This window comes from Symphodus melops, assembly GCF_947650265.1.
Source record: "Symphodus melops genome assembly, chromosome: 3".
Lineage (NCBI taxonomy): Eukaryota > Metazoa > Chordata > Actinopteri > Labriformes > Labridae > Symphodus > Symphodus melops.
This window is the reverse complement of record NC_136693.1, coordinates 24,524,070-24,543,955: the sequence shown is the minus strand read 5'-3', so window position 1 is coordinate 24,543,955 and position 19,886 is coordinate 24,524,070. Positions and strand designations below refer to the sequence as shown.

Below are 19,886 nucleotides of genomic sequence, written 5' to 3'. Positions count from 1 at the left end.
ATTTCTCTTAAAAACAAGAAGTTTAACCACATGGCTGCTCCACTTCAGAGAACAACATCGGGGCTGAAAGAATTTTAAAACAGTTTACTTCAGTATGGACAAGCCGAGCAACAACTCTTCACTTCGCTGTTTGACTTTCTAAAATACAGCTCCATGAGGCTTTCACATGAATATCAGATTGATAACAGCACCAGCATTTGAAATGTCTTCCCTAAGAAGGAAATACAAAAAGTGAATATAGAGTCAGTGCTAAACATTATACCAGCGTTTACACTGTGTGCATGATGTTGACGTAATGAGGGAGGAAAGATGTTAAAAAGTGACGCCACCAGCCTTTTCTGCATGTCAAGCTTTCCGCATTGCATTCTGGGATGAGTGGCATTACTTACCAGACAGGCAGCAACATGTGAGTAACAATGTCAACTGAATGTGTATATCGCATTTCAAGAGCAAATGCAAAAAGTGCTTCACAATGAAAGATTTGGAAGTAAAAACAAACGCACAGCAGCACACATTCTTGATTCTCCTGCTTGAATTTATTAACGGACACATTGCATTCACAGGGGGGGAAAATGTTGATTTTTAAATGACAGACCCCGACTAACATTTCAGTCCTATCTTGTCTTATTAACAAAACTTGTATACCGTCAGCGTTTTTATTATCTAATATCATGGAGAAATTACATTACATTACATTACATGACATATTTACAGTTATGAAATTAACTCCACTGTTAAGCGCCCTTAAATTCTACATTCCTCATGTTCCTAACAAACCTTTAAGGTGACGCATGTAATGGCTTAACTTTGCAGGAGCTTCAGTTTCTCTTCCAATAATACAGACCCTCTCCTTCAGCCTTCTGCCTCTTTGCAGGAAAGAAGACACCACACATGAAATGATCACCAATACATTATTGTAAAACTCCCCTCACAGTGGCCCTTTAGACAGTTAGCATTCTTATCACAGTCACGTCTGTTCATGAATTTGTACTTAAAGCTGGAAATATAAAGTCTGCATATAAAGCCCTCCTTGACAGCACAGTAACACATTTACCTGAGAATCACAATGAAGTGTGTGAAGCTTTGCAGCAGCTCAGTCTGTGCCGACCCCCTCAGAACTCTCTCTCTCTCTCTCTCTCTCTCTCTCTCTCTCTCTCTCTTTCTCTCTCACACACACACACACACACACACACACACGCACACACACTTTCCCTGAACGGTTTTTGCTGTTCCAGGTTTGGGGCCAGAAAAGGTACCAGGCTGGCACCCACTGATTCTGATGCTGCCAGTGTGTGTGTGTGTGTGTGTGTTATGGAATAAGTGTCAGCACACACAGGTACACTCTCTCTCTCTCTCACACACACACGCACTAAATGAAATGATTGTCTTGTGTGTGTTTTAACGAGCTAATGCGGTCGTATAAACTGTGAGCTCAGGTTGGCATCGTGTCCAGGGTTTAATGGATCTATGTTTCGCAGACACAGTACACCATGTTTTATGAGATGAACACAAAAATACACATAACTGTACACCTCAACAGGCTGTGTCGATGCGAATGAATAATTATCTGGTAAGTTTAGATTGTCAAGTACAATAGGAGAGGTAAACAACTTGTTTGCACACTCAAACCGTGGCTAAGCATGTTTGGCATTAAAGTCCAGTTCGTTTAGTGTTCGTCTTGTGTGAGAGCTCTGTACTGTGCTCAAGGACAGTACACTTCATTATCTTTGGCATGGTTGGAAGAGGTGGGCATTGGCACGGTCCTGTTGCTCATGCATGAGCACAAACATGGAGTGGCAACACGGGCGTGACGTTGAGTCAATCCCTGTCTCGTATAGTTAAAAGTCCAGGATTGTAAGAGGGCTACTGTAAACAAAACAACTCAATATGAGCCACACAGTCAGTATAGTTGTAGACATGTTCTCTGTGTTGTTCTCGATTGTAAAACGAGAGAAAAGAGAGCACTCATTTGACGTCATGAACCACTAAAGCCACCTTAGATGTCAAAATGACAACTGACAATAGTGTTTGTCTCTTTTGCCTGGCGTACACTTGAAAGATGATCACATCATGCAGTGCTCAAAAAAGTGTTTAGGAATTTCCACTGGATTTTGAAAAGTTCAAATATTCTATTTCCTCACTACAGGAGAAAAAAGTGCTGTTCCGTGAGCTCAGACAGTACAACACATATGGTGATGACGTATTTACATGTAAAGATGTAACCCTTCTCAGGCTCAGTTTTGCCTGGAGCAGTGTGTGTCAGCCAGTGGGGGACTGGGGAGGGAGCACAATAGTGGTACACACACTCGTGTGAGTGTGCTCTTAAAACATTTCTGTGCTGTGATTTTAAACTGATGCTATCCTAAATAATGCGATATGGGATCCTGATTCCCTGAAGATAAAGTGGTTTACGTAGACATGACTTGTGTCCCATTACAGAGGCTGCATCCTTCGAAGGGCACATTTAAGGCCGTCCAATTTTAAATGCTCCTTCAAGTGCAACCTCTTTTCTCTTCTTTTTCGCAACAAAGGATGCATCCAGACTCAACATATCCCAACATTCATTGCATGCTAATTCAACTGAAATACATTCCAAGTGGCTGATGATTACACTTTCTAAATATGTTTCAGCTCTATTGAAAAGCTATTTAAAGTAAACAGGACATTAGCTTTAAAAATTAGGTTAAGACACGTTAATGATATTGTCCAGTTCTAACGCAGATGTCATGGTTGCTACACAACAGAAACTGCGCTGTTGTCTGATTTATACATTTCAGTGGAATCTATTGCTGAATCTTGCACCGTCGGTTTGCGAAGCCTGGCCCTACAGAGAAGGCTAACGTGCACGTCATCAAAAATGTTACGTGTCAAAATGATATGGAAAGCAAGCCCTGTGACTGGCCCGCAGGTTAGCATTTTATTTTCTTCACTTACAACATTTCCACAGTCGAAGCAGTTTCTCAAAAATACTTATATTTTTGGGCTAATCAACTGCTGCTCAGTATTAATCAGCTCTTTTTCAGTTGCAATGGTTGCCTCTACACAAACAAGCAGAGAATGTGGCTGACGTGTTAACTGGGAATTTAACTAGCATAGAAATGGCCTTGCTAATTATTTAGCTAGTTTGTTAGGCTAAGGATACAGACACAAATGCACAACTAAGTATGTAGAGCTCATGACACTGTAGACAACTACGTCATAGCCATGCATTGATTCGACAGTGAAGTATATCTCGGCTTGAGTAACACAAGGTTAAAGGCAGGATCAGCTGGTGAGGCAAATTGGAAAACCAGACGTCTCATTTCACCCCGGACTGAGCCGTCTACACAGGCTACAAAGGCTAGGTCCTTTTGAAGTGAGAGCACTGAGGAGAAGGAGATTGAACCTATCTAACATTCTTTGCGATTTTGTGCTGATATACGTATGGTTGCATAATAGAACTTAATAATTCTGTTAAGAGGGAGAGTTTATTCAAAGTTGGCAAAAGCATGTGCAGGCTGAAAGTAATTCAAACATTTGCACAATTAGTGGCAAGGCTGAGTTGACTGACAGGTGGGTGTGATTTAGCGGTTTGTCTGGAGGTTTAAGGCCCATCTCAGCTCCACCTCATTGTCTGTTACTGGATTGATCTAAAGAGTCAGCTGTTCCAATATGGCGACCACAATCACTGGGCTTCAAAACTTCTCTTCAGACACCACTTCTGTGACGTCACTCGGACTATACGTTCATGTCGGACACTGAATATGATCCTTACTTGTTTGATCCACCGAGGTGAGGAGGTCTTCTGACAATTACAAGGCCACCCATCAATTTACAGAGACATGCAGAGAGAGAAAGAGATGTCCAGTATGACGTCCCTTCTTTAAAATAAAGTGGTGCATCTCTTTATTTGTGGGAAAATCATGTTTTTGTTTGGATTATGGATGACACAATCCCTGAAGTATATTTGATTAACTTAAACACATCCACCACCCCAGCCAGAGTTGCACAGTCCTTGTTTGGGAACCTGAATGTTTCGCTTGAATGTGTCTCTTTTCTTTGACCAATGTCCAGTCAGACACGTGCAACCAGTCTGGTTTTTTTTAGAGACTCTGAACTGTTCTCTGCAGGGGATAAAATATATGAATATGATTCAATTCAGCTCAGCTCAGTTTGAACCAGAGGAGAGTTGTCTGCATTTGTGAATTATTACTTTCTGAGTTCGTGCCTGCTTTTGAGAACAGGTTGTTGTTTTTAATTTGCAAATGTAGGTCATGGCATTGGTTGGAAACACACACACACACACACACACACACACACACACACACACACACACACACACACACACACAGAGTGTCCGAATGAATCCTCCTGTTTAAACCGACACTCCACCCTGGGTTGCTGTATATTATTATCTGTTCTCAAGACATGCATTGTGTGTACATATACAGTGATGCATTGTGGGCACACTATTTCTGTTGGAGCCTTATTCAGGCTCTAACTCTGCTCAGTTGTTATGTTTCAAATTTGTGACGGTAAAATGTGCTTTCACTGCGATGCAGGTTTGTTCATCTCACCCAGTATCCAGTGACTCAGAGAATAGCAATAAGTCAGGGCAAGTGTATTTATACAGCACACTTCAGAAACACGGCACTTTGAATTGATTTACAAAGGCTTAAAAGCTTTTTTTTTTGTAGAAATGGAACAGTGGATATAGTTGGAAATGAGGGAAAGAGAGTTTGGAATGACATGTGGGAAAGGAACCACAGCTCAGACTTGAATCCAGGCCGCTCGCTATGGCCTCCTACATGGTGTCTGCACTTACCCTAAAGCCTTGAGTATATGCTTCACATCATCCTCCCGTATCCTGCGGCAGTTTGGAGCTTCCTCAGAAATTAAAGCTACGCAACCACAAGATGCAGCATGCATATAACGGCAGTTTACACTTGTATGGTTATGTAATCAGAAAAGACAACATCATCAACTCCAGGAAGCTGCTACAACAATGGCAGAATGTTTATAAGTTAACCGATTGAGTCCCCAACTACTAAAAATGGCTCGCGCCGGATCATGTCTACCTCAATGTTTTGCGCAATATGATTTATGTGGTGCTCCCTCTGGAAGAATCCTCCAGTAACATGCATTGTACGTAGGCTCGTATGTGAAGATTTAAGTTCACGGCGCAGCGAGTGGTTCGAAAACGAGTATATTATTGATGTATATTTAGATATATTCTTAGGCTACCATTACACCCAGAGGAAACATGTTATATTGAATCATTAAAACAGGCAATTAAAAAGCCAAGACCACGTAAAATAAAACATTAACAAACATAAAAAACAGTGATTTAAACAAGCTTAGAAGTTAGTGTGCAGCAAGTAAGACTTACTTAAAACTGCTTGACTAAGTACTCAGTATGACCACAAACAAACGGGCATGGTGCAAAAAAAAAAACAGGCCATTCAAGAGAGAGACACCTCACATAATAAGTGATAAAAGTTTCATTACATTTTAATTCTATCAATCAATAAAATCACAGAGACTTTATCGTTTTAAAAAGCGTGGAATCCACAAGTGTCAAACTTTTGACAACTTTACTCCCTTCCACCTTTACTTGTCTTAAACACAACTATACCTGTGTCCCATCTACAGCATGGGAATGAGCCATGATGACGATCACGCCACCTGTACTGGACACTCCCACATCATGTCTGGAGAGTGGGTGAAAGGGAGAAACCCCAGCGACCTGTCCTGGTCCTCCTGCAGCCGCGATGACCTGGAGAACTTCCTCAGGTGAGAAGCTGATGAAGTCAACAAACAGCCAACCGAAAAAACTCCAACGAATTTGAGAAGAATTCTTGTGCAATTCTGCTCTGGGAAGTGGAATAATTGAGTTGCAAATAAACATAGTTCTCACCACTTCCGGAAGTGTGAGCACTTACACGTGAGTCAACATTTTCCAACAGGAACACTATCGCGTCAAAACAAAGAAACAGGCTCTCTAATGCACGTTTTGACCGTCTGACAATGATTTAAAAAAACAAACGGCAAATACAAAACTAAAGAATGCTTCTGCTCATCCAAGAATTAAGTTCAACCTGTTTGTAATAAGGACTGTATTGGCTGCATTGCATACTGTGCATATTAGGCTGTCAAATAAGTAGGAAGAAATTCTTAATCGCTTGGGTGGCTTCAGTGTATTGAGGAAAAAGTGGCCCTCCGTAATTACTTTTCATTATGAAGTATTAATTACCAAAATATAGTTGGACAAGCCCCAAAATTGCAATGTGCCAAACGTATTAGACAAAACAGTTGACGCCGTCAAAATAGGACCCATTGTCTTCATAACCCCCAGGTTTAAGTCACTGGGACCCCAATTAGCCTTTCGATTTTAAAACCTTCTGGCATGTACTGTCAACAGGAGGCCGAAACCACAAAACACTTCTCCCTCTGGGGTTGAACAGTTAAATAATCCTCTCTGATGACACCAGTCTCCGAGCTCTTATTTATGTTAGTGTCTCAGTGAAACAAGTGAAACAATTTCCAATTTGAAACAAAAGTTCAAATTGTGCAAATAATAAACGTCTGAGTGCCAATCGTGACAAATGTTTTAATGTTTGATAGTAATGTTATGGTATGTTGGAAAGTGTGGAAGGAGTAACAGTGACAAAAAACATTGTAGAAAATAATCGAGAATGAAATGTTTCTGTTAACGGGGTTAACGCTGATCAGTGAGTGTACTTTTCCTGCTTTCACAATGACAACAATGTTCTTCCTTGTATTTTTTAGATAGTACAATGGAAAACAAATCTCGCACGTAGAACGGTACCTCGGAGTGAATCCCTCACCTGTGTGTCTTACTAACAGGTCCAAAGCCAGTGCCTGCCTGCTGCACACAGACCCCAGGAGCAGGTACCAGATCCGGCTCCCTCCCAAGCTGCCGGGCATGCACTACAGTGTGGACGAACAGTGCCAGATCCTGTTTGGAACCAACGCGACCTTCTGCAACAACATGGAGGTAGGACACACTTCATCAGTGCTCGAGCTTTAAATGTCAAAGATTATTAACTTCTCACAACACATTTATTGTAACGCTCACCTCTCCCAAACACCAGGTGTTATACAAGAGTAACTCCATAAAAGGAAAAAAGTGTAAATGCTGGCATTTTAAAAAGGTTAAAGAGAATCAGAATCAGAATAGTTTTTTTATTACCAAGTAGGCCAACATTTACACATGAGGAATTTGTCTTGGTGTATTGGTGCAAAAGAAAATACAAGGCTGAAATAACAAGTACTTAGACGAAATAAAATATGAGAAGCAATTACCAATATATGAAATAAAATTTAGTATAAAATATAAAGAATAATAAAAAACACATGTACAAAAGGGTGCATGAATGAAAATACGATAAATGGAATAAATAAGCACAAAAACAAACAAAACAACACGCACCAACACACTGGGGTGAGAAATACATAAAAAATAAAAGCAAAGTCAATGTATTTCTTTTAAGATAGGTCAGTGGATAGAGTATGAAATCAAGAGGGAGCTGCAGGTCTTGATCCCTGGACATGAGGTGCGACCTATCCACTAGGCCATCAGTGCCCTGATATGCAGAGTATAATATGTTTCTGTTATGGCCCCTAAATTATGAGTGAAGTATAACCTCTCCTAAGTACATCATGTTCTGCCAAAGTGTATTTGTCACAGTGTGGGAAACACTGATGGACTGGTTGGTGGAGTAAAACAAGCATGCGGCGGTAATCCCGGTTTGTTGTAAAAATACTTGAGATTCCAGCAGAGGGACCTCTGTGACTGAAGCCTGATATTAAGCAGGTTGCTGCTGTATCCACCTGTTAGTGACTTCATACATAACTTCTGCAAACGAAACACAGTCCAGCTGAGCTCCAAGCATGTCATCTCACTGTGAAACATAGAAGTAGACTGAAGACAACCTCCATGAGTACCCCTGGGTACCCCTGGTTGTCTGTAAAGGGTTTACCTTGTTCAAAATGTTCCATGAATTCTCTGTTTGTGTCCATAACATGTATTTACCTTCACTGCAGAGAAAAACATACTTCTCACTCTTATTTTCATGCTGCTTGCTTTAAATGCAAACTCAACAGGTGTCCAGATGTTCTGTATGAAGCCCTCTAGTGGTTGAAAGAATCATTGCATCAAAAAGCTTCTGCATTGTTTTCTTAAAAGTCACCAGCCTCCTTTGAAAGAAGTTGTTTCTGTCACTGCCGCGTTCATCAGTGAGTTAGTTAGCTTCAAAAACATGTGACACAGATCTTTTGTTGTTATTGACACACAACATCAAAGTCAAAGACATCAAGGATACCGTTTAAACCAGGGGTGTCCAAAGTGCGGCCCGGGGGCCATTTGTGGCCCTTGAGTGGATTTTTTGTGGCCCTTTACTTCGTTCGAAGAATCAGAAGATTTTGGCCCCAGGCCTCATCAGATGGCATATTTCATTCTTTTTTTCTTCTTCATGTTAGCGAGGGAGACCTATAAAAGCCTGACTATTCTTTCCAAAAAATTAGAACACAACAGTTTCCCACTGCAATTAGTTATTGTGTATTTACATTATTTTTTGAAGAGGTCGAAATACAAAAAGTTCCTTCCAATATTAAAAAAAAAACAAACAAAAAAACCCTGTGGCCCGTGAGCGATTCTAAAGCGACAATTTTGGCCCGCAAGAAAAAAAGTTTGGGCACCACTGGTTTAAACCCACGTTGGTATGAGAATTTAAGATAACCTGAGGATGTGTGTGTTTCTGTGTGTGTGTGTGTGTGTGTGTCAGCACTTGATGTGTGCTGGTTTGTGGTGTTTAGTTGAAGGAGACTCGTCCTGTAAGACTAAACTGGATCCTCCTCTGGATGGGACAGAGTGCGGAGCAGACAAGGTACAGCTACACTTCATTCACACATATGTCCACATCATTGATGCACTGATTCAACTTTTAACTTCCGATAATGACACAGATAGCTGGACTTTCAGTATCTGCCAATTCTGAGTCTCAGTCTTGAGTGTTAAATAAATAACCTGTGTTCCTCACTGTGAGAATGAATCGATTAACCATTTGTGCGTAAGGCAGCATCAGGCTTTTTTGAATAGTAAAACAATATGTGAAAAAAACAATATATAAGCACATTATATTGTGTGCCATCCTTTGCTTTCACAGTGAACCCTCGGTGACTGAGAGCTGCATCATATACGTACAGTGTATACAAGGGACCTTCCTATGCAACTGTTCATTTAGGTCATGACTTTTTCATTTAAAATCAGTCTAAAAGTTCGAGCTAATGTTAAAAAAACAACCAAAAAAAAACACTGGCGAAATGAAAAGGGCCCAAAAGCCCACTGAAGACAGTGATGTTGTACTGTATGTGCTTGTTCATGCTGTAATCACAGATAAGCATTGAACTGAATTAGCCCATCGGCACAGATACCCAATCTGTGTATTCGAGTGAGTATCATATCAGTGCATCCAGAGTACAAAATATTCAAGCAGACAGCAGCTTTCGACAGAAGATGCCTGCTAACAATGACAAGTGTATTTTAAATGTGTGTGTGTGTGTGTGTTTCTGTGTGTCAGTGGTGCAGGACAGGCGAGTGTGTCAGTAAGACTCCCATCCCTCAGCATGTGGATGGTGACTGGAGTCCATGGAGCCCGTGGAGCATGTGCAGCAGGACCTGCGGTACAGGAGTCCAGTTCAGACAGAGGAAATGTGACAACCCTCCGTATGTCCCTGTCTTACTGCCCGTCTGTCTGTCCGTCCGTCCGTCCGTCTGTGTGTCTGTGTTTTTGTCTGTGGACGTGGGAGAGAAAAAATGGTTGCATGTGTAGGAAACATTCTCCACATTACATTCAAAAACTGCTTAAATTCCTGTCAGCACTATATCTAAATAATCTCATGGGCAACACAGTCAGAATGAAAAACAAAACACTGTCTGCTGAGAGTTGGTGGTAACTGCGCCGTAGGATTTCTAACCAGAACAAAAACTTTGCAGTGAAAAAACCCCATTTCCACCTCTAAACAATAATCCATGAACAAAGTGTGTAAATATTAATTTACATTACGTGTTTCCTCCAGGAAACTTTGTTTTAAACAGTAAAACTCATTAAGTCAAGTCTGCCTTGAAAATAAAGTTGAAAAAGTTTCCTGAAAAAAAGCAGACATTTTTTTTATTGGGAGCAAATTACGAGCTATTGTAGGATCTATAAGCGGCTGCAATCCATTTTTATAAATGAGGCCAAACGTCTGACAACATTACAGAAAAGATCACTGTAGAGATCAACTTGTTTCATTTATAATGATCGTTTCAGTGACACAAGAACACTACAGCAGACTTATTGAGAGACACTCATGAGTTTGTGCTCTACCTGAGCCTCGATGGATAAGTTTGTATGTTGTGTAGCTGTGTAGTTGTGTATTATTGTGTTGTGTTGGATCTGAGTTAACCCTTGAAAAAAGATGTGCTAAAAATGTACTGTGAAACAGACTTTATGCTGCTGTCCAAAACAAGCTCTTTTTTTTAAATGAATTGTGTGTGTGTGTGTGTGTGTGTGTGTGTGTGTGTGTGTGTGTGTGTGTGTGTGTGTGTGTGTGTGTGTGTGTGTGTGTGTGTGTGTGTGTGTGTGTGTGTGTGTGTGTGTGTGTGTGTGTGTGTGTGTGTGTGTGTGTGTGTGTGTGTGTGTGTGTGTGCTTAGTCCTGGTCCTGGTGGGCGACACTGTCAGAGGACCAGCGTGGAGCACAAAGCCTGTGAAGGACCCCCTTGTCCTAAAGGGGCCCCCAGCTTCAGAGACCTGCAGTGTCTCTCCTACGACCGCCATGCCAGCAAGAAGAAGGGCAGCATGGTGACTGCTGTTATTAATGATGGTGAGACACACACACACACACACACACACACACACACACACACACACACATCTTACCACTGCAGCCTGCATGAGAAGTGGAAAACACAACCAGGTTTCTCAAAAGCTGTCTGCAAAAGCCAGAAAATCTCCATTCAGTCCCATCTTGAAAAGTCAGTTTAACAGCAGTAATTACTGCTCCCCACGAGATCAAACTCTACATAGGAAATATAAAAATGCATGCATAGCTCACCTTTAGTTTTTTTATTTAATTGTCTGCCTTACATCCTGTGTGTATGTGCGTGTGTGTGTGTGTGTGTGTGTGTGTGTGTGTGTGTGTGTGTGTGTGTGTGTGTGTGTGTGTGTGTGTGTGTGTGTGTGTGTGTGTGTGTGTGTGTGTGTGTGTGTGTGTGTGTGTGTGTGTGTGTGTGTGTGTGTGTGTGTGAGCAGAGAAGCCATGTGTGTTGTTCTGCAGCCCGGTGGGTCGAGATGTTTCGGTGCTGATGGCTGACAGAGTGATGGACGGAACGCCCTGTGGACCGTACGAGGCTGACCTGTGTGTTAACGGGAGGTGTCAGGTACAAAGACGTACACAAGATGTACACACTGCTGAACAGTCATGTTGTATATAATGGTTTAACATGTATTACAATCAGAGTGTCTTTGGCTTGGTGGCTCTTTAGTGTATTTTCTAGGTGTCTTAGGCACATCTATTTACACAAAATTCAAAGTCTGCGACGACGATCATCTTTGTTTTGTGACATCACAAGCCAAAGATGTCACTGATCCAAGCTCATTGGCTCATTGTAGCCAGCACAAGCTTCCCTCGGAGCTGACCGTCCGACCAATCAGATCAGACTTGGCACAGGTTTTGTTTGTTTGGTTTTTTTTGTTGTTTTTTGGGGGGGGGGTTTCTGTTCGTGGGAGATTCTGAGCATTAGAACTACAGGCAGATGAGTGAGCCTGCATAGAGAGGCAGAGACACGCACCCTTTTTTCGAACATTAGTGATTGTGAACGTATTTAGTAGACACATAAAATAGGTATATGAACCCTAAAAGTGGTATAATATGGAACTTTTTAGAGGTGATGTAGACCCCCCTGGGATTTATTTTTCAAGAGAAGAATGATAAACAGAGGTGCATCGTCCATATGCACCTCTGTCACACACACACTCACACACACACGACAGAAACGTTTTAATCGTGTAGTTCTCCTCTAAGTCTCAACTGTTTTGATGATTGACAGTGAGCAGATTGGCCATACCGCTTTTCAGAGGTACAGTCAGAGAGAACCCATATTTTTAGCACTCATGCTAAAAGAACAAGGTGAATCAAAAGATCCAGATGGAAGCTCCTCCTCATGTCCTCAGTCTGCTTCAAAAACACATTTGCTGTACGTCCAAACCAGACATTTTAAAAGTTTGCTGGCCTCCTCTTCAATTTAGAGTTTTGAAAATATTCATAATTACATATCAGCATCAGTAAAATCTGTTTATTTTGGGTTCATAGCGCTGTAGTAAAAACCGATTTCAGACTTGTTAGATACAGTGACACTGTCATTCAGTGGAGGCAGATGCACAGGAGCTTCACAGCTGAAACAGAACGCTGGTACTCATCCTCTCTGTAAGGTCATCAAACTTGGACCTCGTCAGCCTAAAGAAGCTGGAAGCTGCAGGAAAGTCGATCCATACACACTTTATAGAGGACAAGAGGAGATGAAGCCAGCTGTGAGAGAGTAGAGTACAGTAGCTATTTCTCGATTAGAAGATGACTAAATGTAAGATACAGTATATATACAGTGTACAGTTTGTTCATTAAATAAACGTATTTAATGGTGATCTGGCTTCAATAAACAATCACACGAAAATGGAAAATCAATAAGTCAACCCAGAGTTGCTACAAGCACAAAAAAGGGGTGGCGTTAGCCCAACATGTCATATAACCAAATGGGTTATATGACGTGTTGGGCCATCCATTCTTCATACAGTCTATGGGTTTAAACTCTTGGCTTTGTATACACCCAAACTAAAGAGAGAAGTTTTGTCCAACTGGTTCAACAGGCTGCTGTTTGTAAGAAAGACGGATCCATAAATAAAACTTGAGTCTTTTGTGCACCCAGTGAACTGTGCAGAGTTTGATACAACTGTAATCAGAAAAAAATCGTCAGTCATGAAATGATTAAAAACATGTATCCCGGTTCAAAGCTGTGATGTCCACAGGGAATGGTTGAGCTCCTCATTCACTTAATCATAGCTCGCCGTACGGAGGAATGAGGACTTTATTCTGATCTCATGACTTGACTACAGCCAGTCGTTTGTGTTTATTTGCAAATGTTGGATGTGAAACATTTGTGAGGAATTCCCCCTGATCCCTGCCCAGGCACACAAACACAGAGAGAGAGAGAGAGAGAGGGAGAGGGGTTGGGGGGGACGGTCCAGAAATTGTAATATGGATACAATTATCATGACGCATATGTGCTTACAAAATTGTTACATCGCAGCAATGACTCATGTCTCCTTCGAAGATCCCTCGGCAGACGTTCAGGTGAAGCACACATTCAAAGTTTGCAGTGTTTTCTGTTTGAATAGGGATTTTATTTAGTGATATATTAACTATATTAGGTGTTTTAGGGTTTAATACTGACTGTTAGGTTAAATATATTCTTCATATTTCTGAGGCCAGCAGCCATGAAAGGGCTGTTATTGCTGCTGCATAATCTTTCTGACACCACAAAACACAAATGGCTTTTGGATTGATATTCTGACAACACAACAGCTGTTACATCACTCGTACAAACACAGACTACATCAATCATTTTACATCACAGAACACAAAGGTTGGCAGTTGACTTCTGCCTTGATCGTTTGTTTGGCCTGGTAATGTGTTGCCTGTACAGTACATAAAGTGTTAGGTGCGTTCACTGTTTGTTGCATTCACCCGTGACGTGCACGAAGCTGAGCTGCATGTGGACACATTTTCATTCAAATACTCAGGAATATTCACTGCAAGCAAGAAAGTGACACATTGAGTGCAATCTCCGTACATTTGATGAATCTGCATGACTATGTTTTTTTGTTCACCAGTAAGTTCTTCTCTGCTCTTATGATGATAAAGTGAATGTGTCTGCAAAAATGCATTTAACTGCAGTTTGTAAAGGGACCATGTACAATATTAAACATACATGTTGCCTCATAAGGTTAAGGTGTGAAAAAGCAACTTAGAAGATTTCAGGGGCAGCCTGTTTGTTGAGCCCAAATGGACCAAGGTATGAAAATATCATCATATAATTTCCATTTATGGTCTAATGTTTCGAAGACCCAGTGTGCATATGCAAAGCTCTGTATGAGACCGACCTGTTGACTTATTAATATTAGACCTGAATCCACATCAGTAGACTCATTGGGGCGGCTGTGGCTCAGTTGGCAGAGTCGGTCATCTCACAAACAGAAGGATAGGGTTTTGCTCCTGCAGCCACATGTCCAGTGTTTCAGACACTAAACCATGAATTGCTTGAATGGATAGGTGCACACTGGTTCTGTGTCACACCTAAGAGGAGAAACAGGGGAGAAGTTAGAGAGTGGAGTCAGAGAGAAATATGCAGATTCTGAGGTTACAGAGGGAGGAGGAAGAGGAGGAGTCATGGATGTTTTTGTAAGCCTGGCATGTGAGTATCAGCCATGCTATGAAAACACTGGTAAGGAGAGAGGGAGAGAGAAAAGAAAAGGAAGCAGACAGGAAAAGGGAAGAGCAATATATTTAGTGAAGCTATGAAAATAGACCCGGGAAGGACCCTGGAAGTCTGCCTGGAGAGGGCCTCATGTGGCTGCAGAAAGTCCAGAGAGGCTCATGAATCTGTGCCACAGAAGTGAGGGATTCTGACAATGTTTCTAATCTCAACCTGTGAACTTGTCTACCTTAAAAACACATTGTTTCAAAGACAATCTACTGTCATAGTACAACATTAAATCTAACTTCAGCTAAAAGTAGGTCAACAAAAAAGCTATTCAGCTGTCTCTTTGAACGCAGCAGTAATTAGCATGAATGAGGATTTAGTGATAATTAACTAAAATAGTTTAAAACATTTAAAATAGTTGGTTTCATCCAAGTGGCTACATCTGAGGCTGAAACATTAAGCCTGTCAGACATCTGAGAGTGTCGCGCTTACACAGAGAGAGAGATATAAGACATGGATAACATCAGTGAATTTATATGGCTATGTTTTTTTCCTGTTTTCTGTGATCAGAAAATCGGCTGTGACGGCATCATCGGCTCCTTAGCCAAAGAGGACCGCTGTGGTGTGTGTAACGGAGACGGGCGCTCCTGTAGGATTGTGAGAGGAGACTTTAACCACACCAAAGGAATGGGTGAGTGTGTGTGTTTGGGTGTCATATTGTTTACTCTTTGATCACTAGAAAGAAATCATAAGTCAATAAGGCCATTCTCACTCCCGACTTTGAAATAAGACAGCATGGTCAGTGAGCCAACGCGTCAGAATACGATGCTTTAGATTCCTCTTTGGCGTCAAATCTAAACTGGAATAGTCGAGAACAAGCTTAACCGACCTACGAGTCCCTACCCCATGTACCGTAATTTCCAGACTATTGAGTGCACCTGGATATAATCCACACCGGCTAAAAATAAGTAAATAAATGTATTTGTAAACATATAGGCCGTCGATGAGCCACAGGGGTCCACATTATAACATGAGATCACTTCGTCACTCACTTCCTCAGTCTCTTTTTCGTTGTCACTGTCAGACTTTCATCTTGAGGCAAATTCGCGCTTGTGCTGTCCTCTTCATTATGCAGCAGTCCAGCCTTCAAAACCTGTTGGTGATTTTTTTGACACTGCTCCACGCTGTGAAGATCCACAGGTAGACTTGAGCAAAAGTTGCTCTTCGCATGCAGTCAGTTTTAGTAAATTATTTCACGCCGCAAGTCATCCAAGCCTTCCACTCAGCTCGGAGTGGCGCTTTAAATGCATGTAATGCAGGTAATTTTATCGGTCCGATGTGACAAGGCCAAATGTTTTGGCGGCATGAAGTTCGTTAGCCCAAAAAAATCCATAAATTAGCTGCGTCATTGTTTAAGCGGCAGTGTTCAAAGCCTGGGAAAAAAGTTCCGGCTTATCGTCCGGAAATTACGGTACTTCAAATGGGGTCACTTATTATTTGTATTTATTAATCAGTAAGAAATATATTATGTATTAAAATGTTTTGAACATATTCTGTAGGCCATAGCCAATACCAAAACAATACACTTGCAGAGTCGCTGTCCGTCTGTTATCCATTAAGAAGAAACGTCATGCCAGCCTTTGTTCCTCTGTCCACAATAATATAAATGAAAAAGCCTAAATATGATCAAAAATGAACGTTTACATGCAAGACAGTCAAAAAGATTATTCCATGAAATCAAATTAATTTAAGTAAAAAGCAGTACAGTATGTTTTTCCAGAGTTTTGTGAAGTCAGAGTGAAGTAACGACCGGAAAAAGGTTGGAAACCACTGCTCTAGAATATCCTCGAGAGTAGTCCTTCTGTTCGCGGTAACAGTCAGACGACATGATGTTCATAATTTTGGCTGGTAGTAAAGAGCCAGTAAATAAAAATGGGAAAATTATATTTAAAGGGATACTTCACCCATTGCAGCATGAATGTGTATTGAAAATTGGGTCATATACATAGTTGAAATGTGAAATAAAGTTTGAAGTCGGTGCCTTTTGCACTGAGAAAAGGCAGAAATTCTCTTTTTGGCTCATGTGGATGAAAGACAACAACTCCCAGAACGCACAGCACCGCAGTTTGAAGAGTTTTTCTCGCCATTGTCGGTTTCTTAGCTTTCTCCACTGAGCTTGTTAGCATAGCTTTCTTGACCGCTTTTAGATTCTGGCAGTGAGGTCCCACCCACCGATCTGTGTTAGGTCTGTAGCTTCAGTGGGTGGAAAACTAGCGATGGAGTGTTACCCCTTCTAACCACAGCGTCCGTCATCTGAGGCTCCTTTCTAAGACAAGAAATACAGAGCTCTCCGTTCTCAGGGGGAAATGAGGACTGGACGCACGACCATTGAAAAATACTACCAGGTTTCGAATGATACAAAGCTTAATGCAAATGGGCGAAGTATTCCTTTAACACACACAGAAATCAAATGTATCTAATGTTGAAAGGCTTACGTCTGGTTCATGTTGCAGCAACATTCAAACAATTGAAATGATCAGCCTCCCTCTATGCAGCAGGATCCTAATCCCAGAGGAATGGGAACTTGTGTGTGTGTTTGTGTGTGTGTGCACTTCTGCATGCACATGCTGGTGTGGTCCACAGGACATGTGATCACTTCCTTGTCTTGTCCTCCAGTCACCACTAGGCAGTGTAAGAGGGTATCTACCTGTGTGATGGCTAAACCCAGAGCTGTCCCCAAGTGTTTCTCATGTAAGGTGCATGCACTGTGTGTATGTGTGTGTGTGTGTGTGTGTTCCTGCTCTGTCAGAGTGATTCACTGTAGGTAGATGATGTAAACAGTTATCTGTGGGCTCCCCTGGGTTAAGTCTGAGTATAAAAAAAAGAAGCTTTGTAACAGTTACATAAGCAGATGTTTGACCTCGTTACCTCATTATCCAGACGAAAGTTATGCCAGGGACACATTCCTTTCATCCAAAGTGTTTCCTTCTCCCTGCTGCTCCTGCCAGCAGAGGAGGGGGAGAAAACGGTCGACTCTAATAAAACCTTAGAAATGTTTCAAGTTTGACATTTGAGTACTGTATAAACATCACACGTTTGGTATTTGCTGTGTGTAAACCCAGGTGAACCCATGGCCGCCTGTGTGTAACTGTTGGTGTGCAGGGTGGTGGTGGGCGGTTGGATGGTGCTGGTGGGCCGGTAGGAGGGGTGGTGTGTTTGTTGATGTGGAGAGGAGTTATCCGAACCCTGAGAAAAGATCTGTGCCGGATCAGTTTCAGAACAAGGCTCACAAAGTTTTGTAGAATAAACACAATGCTTGAAATGCAACCATCACATCTGCACATGAAGTGGACAAAGAAAAAGTTAACAAACTGTTGATTGTATCACCTTTTAGAAATATGACTGGAGTCCTGCTTAGGTGTAGTGACTGTCTTTAGAGTATATCCTGAAATAAACTTTGGATTGTATTTTAAACAAGCTACAACCTCCGGAGTTGAACATTTAAGCCAAGTGCAACTCTTTATCAAAAAATTCAACAACTTCTTCAACAGCTGAACAATGTTGTTACTGTTGAATTGCACTGTTTGTTCTTTTAGTTGTCTGCTTATGTTTTTTGTCTTTGTGGACTTTGTAGCAGACCATCTAAAAGCAGAACTGTTATAACATCACCTCTAAAGAAGCAAAATGTTTTGTACAGTCCACAAAATGATTTGCATTTCATCCTTTTGTGTTCATTTGGCAAAATGTTTGCTGTCGTGTTGTCAGTTTGTCTTTGTTTGTCACCTTAAAGTGGCAGAGTGTCGGTCAGAAGTGTCCTCATGGTGTGTAACTGTAACTGTGTGACTCTGATGTGTTGGTAAGTATTATTAGTATCTGTCCTTTAAATGTGTGTGCAGGAGAGGCTGGTGTCTGTCTGTGAGGCAGAGATGACTCAAGTAAAATGAACTCAACATCATGTTCTGAAGGTTCTTTGATTGGTGCTGTTGTCAAGGTGAAACACGAAAGCCTCCACGCTTGTCCTGGTAAAATATTTCACCGAATAGCATCAACATCAAACAAATAATATTTATACTTTATATCAGCGGGAAGGATTTTTGAGTTCATGTTTTTTTTTTTTCGCCCCCTTTGAGCAAAGTATTAAGCTCAGGTAATCTGGATTGGTTCATCATAAAGAGTCTGTACCTGGATCAGGTTGATCCAATCCAGTTACCTGGACTCGGAGAAAAAGTGAGCTGGATACCCGATACGTTTTACCAAATCTCAATCATTTTTATCTGAAATTATAGCTTTTGAAAAATCAAGCCCCAAGTAGAGAGTTCATCCAGGGAGTTTATGTGCATTAAGTCCTTCCATTCTCTGTCACTCTTCTAATGTACTCCACACAGTAATGGCAGAGAACAACACCCAGCCTACTTCAGATGGGTTTTTATAATCACCCTGTCAAAGGCTAGGGTAGGAGACACTGGTGTGGAACAAGTCTGGAAATTGGCCTGGTATCTGGAAAGGTGCCAGTTCACTTCCTGAGCATTGCTGAGGTGCCCTTGGACCAGGATAGTTCATCTCTATTACCCAGAAGTCACCAGCCTGTCCCCGTCTCCATCTCTGTATGTCGTAATATTGTTGTGCTCTTCACTACTTTGTCTCTGTAAGGGTTCACATTTTATGATCATATCTGTATTTCCACTAGGCTACATCGAGGCCGTAGTGATCCCTGCAGGAGCCAGACGGATCAAAGTGGTGGAGGACAAACCATCACATAGCTTTCTTGGTAATGAGGCCAATCTTTGAGAAGATTTCCTTTTTACTGAATTGATCAACAACAGCAAAAAATGCAGGCTCGCGCAAGGCAGGATACAACGAAAGGGCAAAGTTATTAAACAGACCTAGTCGGTACACAGGCAATCCAAAAAACCTAAGCAAACAAATCCAAGAGAGGTAGGCAAAAGTCAGAAAGGCAGACAAAGGTCAAACACTAGAGAACTCACTGGACTGAGGAGACACAAGGGAACACACAGTGGTTATATACACAGACAATCAGGCGAAAACAAGACACGGTGCTTCATCAGAGTAGGTAACACGAGGTGGGAAAATGAGCAGCAGGGTAAGTACAAAAGTACATAACAGGAAATGACAATAATACTAAATAAATGCATTAAAAAAAAGACATGACCTTAAGTAACTTAACAGGTTTTATCAGCCTCTGCCAATGGTGCACCTCACTGAATACAGCGAATGTGCATTTACATTAATTTGTTATTGGAATTGATGGATTGGAAACGTTTTGGGTGTCTTTTAGTCCAGTTCTTCTGAAGTTCATAACTCAGGATTGGTTGGAGACATTTTTGAGACATTTATGATATTTCTTTT

At 41.4% G+C, this 19,886-nt stretch overlaps 1 protein-coding gene across 2 annotated transcripts in view; it reads left to right on the top strand.

The window, feature by feature from the left end:
* adamts17 (ADAM metallopeptidase with thrombospondin type 1 motif, 17) overlaps positions 1–19,886 on the top strand; it is a 79,949-nt gene that overhangs the window by 45,401 nt on the left and 14,662 nt on the right. Inside the window, exons 9-17 of one of the 2 annotated variants that reach the window (XM_079339971.1) lie at positions 5,632–5,772; positions 6,847–6,997; positions 8,787–8,888; positions 9,582–9,727; positions 10,698–10,867; positions 11,296–11,423; positions 15,090–15,210; positions 17,196–17,270; positions 19,207–19,287. In XM_079339971.1, coding sequence (XP_079196097.1) covers positions 5,632–5,772; positions 6,847–6,997; positions 8,787–8,888; positions 9,582–9,727; positions 10,698–10,867; positions 11,296–11,423; positions 15,090–15,210; positions 17,196–17,270; positions 19,207–19,287 — 1,115 coding nt within the window. The remainder of the gene's footprint in view (positions 1–5,631; positions 5,773–6,846; positions 6,998–8,786; positions 8,889–9,581; positions 9,728–10,697; positions 10,868–11,295; positions 11,424–15,089; positions 15,211–17,195; positions 17,271–19,206; positions 19,288–19,886) is intronic. The other variant, XM_079339972.1, reaches the window with a different exon arrangement.